Below are 6,338 nucleotides of genomic sequence, written 5' to 3' on the forward strand. Positions count from 1 at the left end.
TGCCCCCCCCCCCACCTTCGCACCATCTCTGTGAAGCGCTATGAGACGTTCTCCTTTGTGAAAGGCTCTGGACAAGTGCGCACTGTAGTTGTGGACTTCTTATGTGGATGGCAAATGAGGGACTGGGATGGAGCTCAGCTGTGCTGTCTCTTCCCCCCTCCCTCCCTCCCTCCCTCCCACAGACCCCCGAGGGCACTCGCTCTCCCCAGATGAAGACAGGCCACTGGGACGAGGAGCCAGAGAGGCTGGTGCTGGGTCAGGAAACCCAACACCGTTCAAGAGCAGGAGCTCATTTAGCATTCAGCCCTTTACAATGTTGGGGGTGGGGGGGGAGGGGGGAAGAGAGCAGGAGAGGAGATGAGGACAATGAGACATTGAAGAGAGAGCAGAAGGGAACAAAGCCCCTGTGAATTCATCCAGATGGGATTTCAGCAGCACACAGGAGTGCTGTTAGCTGGGAGAAGGGAGAGGCCAGTTGTGGGAGCCTCCTTGTATGTGACAGGTGCAGCCCAGCTTCACATATATTCTCCCTGCATCAGGGCGAGGAGAGGAGGCGATGTTGGCGTCTGCTCCCAGGTAGGTAGGTAGCTTGCTCGCTTGCTTGGGAGTGCGGGCGTGTGAACGTGCCCGCAAAAAAAAATGTAACAGAAGATTTTTGTTGTTGTTGTTGTACCAAATAGGTGGTGGTGGGTGGGTGTGGGAGATAAGTAAGTAAGAGCAGCAGAGAGCAGTCAGATTGCAGGCTTGGGTACCGAGGCAAGCTTGCATCCATCCTGGAGAGGGAAGAGAGCGGGAGAGAGCATCTTTGTGCAAAAAGCATCTTTGTGCAAAAGCAAAAGGGCTGGTGTGTTGCTCAGTGTCAGTGCTGTGTCGCTGTCTGTCTGTCTTGTCTGTCTGTCTCTCTCTCCCTCTGTGACCTGGAAACATGGCTGATGGCTTCTGGTGACAGGCTGTTGCTACGTTGAGCTGGCGTTAAAACACCAATACTAATATATTCAGGCTTGGAGAGCTATGCATTTGCTTTTTTCCTCGCCTCCCCCATTGTCAGTGGATGCTGTGTAATGTGCACGATTGGAGGGTGTCTGTCCACAGTCTCTGCAGGGCTGATCCTGATCCATGCAGTAAGTGTATCCGAGCTACCCATCTCAGGCTCCTGACTCGTTTAATTCGAATGCAATTTCACCGGACTAGCTGTGTGAGTTTGTGTGTTTTCCAAGTGGGCCGTGTTGTCTTTTAAAACCTTGAGCTGTCCGTTGTGTGTTTAAATGTGTTAATGCTGGGGACAGCGTTATGTAACGTCAGCCAGACTCGCTTGCTGTGTATGCAATGATGGTTTTTTCTTTTAAGTGGGAGACCATTAGCTTCTGTGCTCTGTACCCAGGAGAGCTCCTGGCCTCCCACCATTAACACTTGCTACTACCACCCCTACTAATAATACTACTCGTATTTGATAGAGCGCCTTATCACATCGTTGAGACGCCTCAAAGTGCTTCACAGGCTATGCCTTAAAGTGAACCCGCTCTATATTTTGTGAATGAAATGCGGCAGCCAATTGTGCACAGCAGTCTCCTACAAACAGTCATGGATTGAGTGACCAAATTTTGTTTGGGGGTGGGAGGAGGGGAGGGATTGTTACGATCGGCCAGGTAAACAGAGGCGTGTGGATTAAGGAAACTGGCCTAATGTTTCGCCCTGCCCAGGAATCGAATTGGGGTCCTCTCGCTTGCGAGTCCAGCGCGCTAACCAATATGCTATGGGACTCCAAATCCAGTTAAACCCCGGTGTCTGATCTCACTCTCTCTCTCTCTACATTTAAACAGAGTCCTGCAAGCAGGGCAGAGGATGGTGGACAACGCTGAGAACGGAGAGGGTGCCAAGCCTTCTGCAGTGGTGGATGGAGCAGTTGGAGGCAAAGAGGCATCGAGCCAGAAGGACTTGGAGACAGGGATCAGCAATGCCAGGGATGAATCTCCTTTATTCCACTTGGACCTGGAGAACTTCGACACTGCAGAAGCGGAAGGCAGTCGCTATGTGTTGACCAGCCCTCGCTCGCTGGAGGCGTGCGCTCGGTGCAGGGTCCGGCCAGTGGAGCTCCTGCATAGGTCGGTCAATGAGTTTGCCAAGGAGGCCCCGGCCAGGTCCATGTATGTGGCGGCCGGCTTGTACGAGATGTACGAGAAGGAGAGGCGCGGGAAACTCAGGCAATGCAGAGAGGAGAGGGAGAAGATCATCAGGGACGAGAGAAGGGGGAGGAAGGCGTGTCACCTGGTCAGAAACAGTCTACCTTGCTCCCCGGCTCCTGGGGCCAAGAAGCCGGCCGGGGAGGTGGAGTTGAGCAGGTGCAAAAGCCACTCATTGGAGTCCTTGAAGAAGAAGAAGGAGGTCCATCCCACCACCACCAGCAACACCAACACCACCATCATGGCCTCCTCGGACTCGGGTGCCTCTTCGTCCTTCAGTGGAGATACCTGGAGGGACCACAAGGCCCGTTGGCTGAAGTCCAGCCCCAGGGGTAAGATGGTGGCCGCAGCCGCTGGAGCCCATTTGGTGATGAGCAAGAGTTTCAGTCTGGGCGACCTGAGTCACTCCCCACAGACCATCCAAAAAGTGGCCAGGATAGTCAACGAGGTGAAGCTGAGAAGTCACGCAGAGGTGACGGAGAGGGACAGGAAGATCGCTGCCCTCATGCTGGCCAAACATCAGGGGGAGACCATCATGAGCGACCAGAGCTACCAGGCTCATCTCCATTGGGACAGCCACAAGCAGAGAGAGGTCTCCAGGAGGGAGCGAGAAGAGCGAGAGAGGCAGCAAGCTCTGCTGCACTGCCACAAACTGTGGGACGCTAAACTGGAGGACAGGCGGCACAGACTGAGCCAGGACCTAATGGAGGTGGTGGCCTTCAAGCAGCACCAGGTCCAGGTCCAGGAGGAGAAGTGGAGACACTTGGCAGGCGGACAGGAGAGGCTGAGGAGAGAGAAGCTAGAAAAGGCCAAGCTGGAGACCAGGGAGAAGAAAAAGCATCAGGAACAGCAGCTCAGGTCTAAGGAGGAGGAGATCAAGATGCTCGTAGAGTCCAAAGACAAGCTCTGGCACCAGAAGCTGATCGTGGCTGATCATAAGAAAATGGAGAGGGAACGGAGCCAACAGAGGGAGAAGCGAGAGGCCAATAAGGTGGAGAAACTCAAGCATGAAGCCATGATCAAGGAGGTGACCAAAGAGGAGCAGATGGAGAAGAAGTTGATCAAGGATTGTCTGGAGCAGAAACTCAGCAGATGTCAGGAAAACTACGAGCAGCTGATGGAGAGGAGGAACCGGGAGCTGAGGGAGAGGGCCGCGAGAGAGGAACAGCAGCTGCAGAGAGCAAGGGGAGTGGCAGAGCAGAGGGAGAAGGAACACAGGGAGCACTTGGAGACATTGGCCAAGGCAGCCGACAAAAAGCTCAAACATGCTGCGCAGGTGGCCCAAGACAGGATCCACCAGAAGTCACGCCAAGCCGTCCAGAGCAGGACAGAGAAGGAGAAGCTGCATCGGCAGAACAAGCTGAAGTTGGAGCAGGGCCAAGAGAGCAAGCGTAAGGAGATCCAGCAATCCATCGCCAAGAAGGCGGAGAAGAGCGAGCGGATATTCCGAGAGAGGCAGGTGGCTCTGGAGAACTCCCGCTCCCTGGCCCGAGCTTCCTTCCACATCCGAGATCGAGTGCGAGAGGAGATCAACAACAGGACTTTCGATAAGATGGTGCTGGAGGCCGAACTTCAAGCCCAGCTGGACAAAAAGTAGCGGATCGTGGCCTCTGTTGTTACCTTTGAGAACTGACTCGAGAGAATGCCTTTTTAAATGTTTGCAATGCAGATTGTTGAGCGGAATGCACAGTGCAGTTGTACCACAGTGATGGATGGGTCCATTCAACCCATTCAAGTTTTCAAGACTAAGGTGGATAGATTTTTGTTAGGTCAGGGTATCAAGGGATGTGGGGCACTTGTGGGTAATTGGAGTTCAGGTACAGATGAGTCATGGTCTAATTGTAATAGAATGGCGAAACAGGCTCGAGGGGCTGAATGGCTCACTGCTGTTCCTATATTCCTATGGGTTGGAAACCAGAGGACACAAATTTAAGATAATTGGCAAAAGAACCAGAGGGGAGACAGATGAGGAGAATTTTTTTTTTTTTTTCCTTTTTCTGACGCTGCGAGTTGTTCCGATCCGGAATGCACTGCCTGCAAGGGTGGTGGAAGCAGATTCGATAATAACTTTCCAAAGGGAATTCGATACTTACTTGAAAAGAAAAAACATTGCACGGCAATGGGGAAAGAGCGGGGGGTTGGAATGGGACTGACTGGATAGCTCTTTCAAAGGGCCGGCACAGGCGCGATGAGTCGAATGGCCTCCTTCTGTGATGTAAGATCCTATGATTCTATGTTGTCTTGAGTTGTACATAGCACAATGGAATGGCAGATTTGGGGCAAATGGCTTGCGCTTGGCTCTTCAGTGTTGTTAGTGAACTGGCCACGCGGTCAGAGAGAGAATTCTTTGTTTCTGTCTCAAATAACAAACATTACCAATAACCTGGACCAATAAAAGGACAAAAAACACTTTATACTGTACACATTCCCTGTAAATTTGCTCAGATTAATAATAATAATAATCCTTGCAATACTTGCATATCAAAAAATACAAATGCAAGGATTATCAAATGCAAGGATTATTATTATTATTTGAAATGGCGCCTTATCACGTCATTGAGACGTCTCAAAGCGCTTGACAGAATATACTGTAAAGTGAATTGACTGTATATTTTGTGGGTGAAACGTGGCAGCCAATTGCGCACAGCAGCGTCCCACAAACAGTCATGGAATGAGTGATCAAATAATTGTTATTTTTTTGGAAGGGATTATTACCCCCAGAAAGCAATCCGCCATCGACTAACAACCAAGTTCCTACTTACTGCTAGGAAACAGAGGCGTATGAAGTAAGGAAACTTGCTTAACGTTTCGCCCCATCTGGGAAACAAACCCAGGTTCTCTCACCTACGAGTGCTAACCACTACACTATAGGACTCCACAGTTAAAACATGTGGTCTCAGCTTCTCTCCACTGAAGTGTGCTTGAAGTCACCAGGCTATTGCTTGCTGTTTAAATGTATTCTTGACTGGCAGTTTGTATAAAGTTTCACTGTGGTGAGTGAGAATCGTTAAAAACTTCTCTTTCAAGGCCTGGTACCTCCCTACCTCTCCGACCTGTTTATTCCCCACTCCACCACCTGCTGCCTCCACTCAGCTGACTCTGGCCTCCTGCTCGTCCCCTCCACTCCACCATCGGCGGCCGTGCTTTCAGCCACTACGCCACAAAAGGTTATGCTTAGAAGGTTATGCTTGAAAGCTTAGTTGAGGAAGGGCAGGAGAAGGCTCATGTGGAGCATGAACACTGGCATAGACTAGTTGGGCCGAATGGCCTATTTCTCTGCTGTATATTCTAATGTATTCTGATGTAAACCTCTGGAACTCTCTCCCTCACTCCCTCTGCCTTGCCCCTTCCTTCCCCATTTTCAGATCACAGTTTAAGATCTTCCACTTCGACCATGCTTACAATCATCTCTTCCCTCCCTGGCTCGGCGTCAAGCTCCACTACTGTAAAGTGCTCCGAGATGCTACTCTGCGCGATGGGTGCTATATAAATGCAAGTTGTTGTTGTTGGTCTCAACAGGAGGAGCTGTCGAGGTACTATGGAGACCTGAGTGTCACGGAGCTACAGAGGGAATCAGGCAGTGTTCCTGTTTATGATCACCCATCCGTACATCACCTGTGGACAGCTATGATCTGTGCTGCAGTGAATAGCCTGCTTATTGTGACTGGGATCTAGTGTAGGCTGATCACCAGAAATAATGATCTTTTCTGTTAAATAATAGGATTCCCATTATAAAGTTTTGAAGAAAAGTTTTTTTTTAGCTGTCAATTCCATCCCGGAGCCTCCTTCAAGGCCTGTCTCAAGACTCTCCTTTTCGACCATGCCTTCGGTCATCTTCCGTCCTTCATCCTCCCTGCCCTCCACCCCTCTCTGAGTCCAACCTGCAGCTCAGGTGCAAACCCCTCATTGTCCAACGCCTTGGGACGTTCTGGAATTGACACGCCCTATATAAATGGAATTTGTTGGTGGTGTACTGTGGATCTCCATTGTTGAGACGTCTACATGAAAGATGGCTACTTGGGTCATCAATGTACACACAAGGCCTCGCCCTGACATTCATGTTATTTCTGTATCTTGTTGCTTCTGAAGTCCTATGCGTTGATTAGTGATCAGTGCGGGGAAACTGGCTCCAAAAAATTACTGATGGACAGTGTGAGT

General features: G+C 50.6%; 1 protein-coding gene across 4 annotated transcripts; it reads left to right on the forward strand.

Moving 5' to 3' along the window:
- The first annotated feature begins 351 nt into the window (after nucleotides 1–351).
- Nucleotides 352–4,085, forward strand: LOC103178444 (coiled-coil domain-containing protein 177). 4 transcript variants are annotated; one of them, XM_007893183.2, is made up of 2 exons: nucleotides 352–576; nucleotides 1,821–4,085. In XM_007893183.2, exons 1-2 carry the CDS (start codon nucleotides 557–559, stop codon nucleotides 3,775–3,777), a joined length of 1,977 nt encoding a protein of 658 aa, XP_007891374.1. In that variant the 5' UTR covers nucleotides 352–556; the 3' UTR covers nucleotides 3,778–4,085. The 4 variants fall into 4 exon arrangements, with proteins under 4 accessions (XP_007891374.1, XP_007891379.1, XP_007891376.1 ...); XM_007893188.2 differs by having other exon boundaries at nucleotides 425–580; XM_007893185.2 differs by lacking the exon at nucleotides 352–576 and adding an exon at nucleotides 695–707.
- Nucleotides 4,086–6,338: the final 2,253 nt, after the last annotated feature.

The sequence above is a fragment of the Callorhinchus milii genome, unplaced genomic scaffold (assembly GCF_018977255.1).
Source record: "Callorhinchus milii isolate IMCB2004 unplaced genomic scaffold, IMCB_Cmil_1.0 Scaffold9, whole genome shotgun sequence".
NCBI lineage: Eukaryota > Metazoa > Chordata > Chondrichthyes > Chimaeriformes > Callorhinchidae > Callorhinchus > Callorhinchus milii.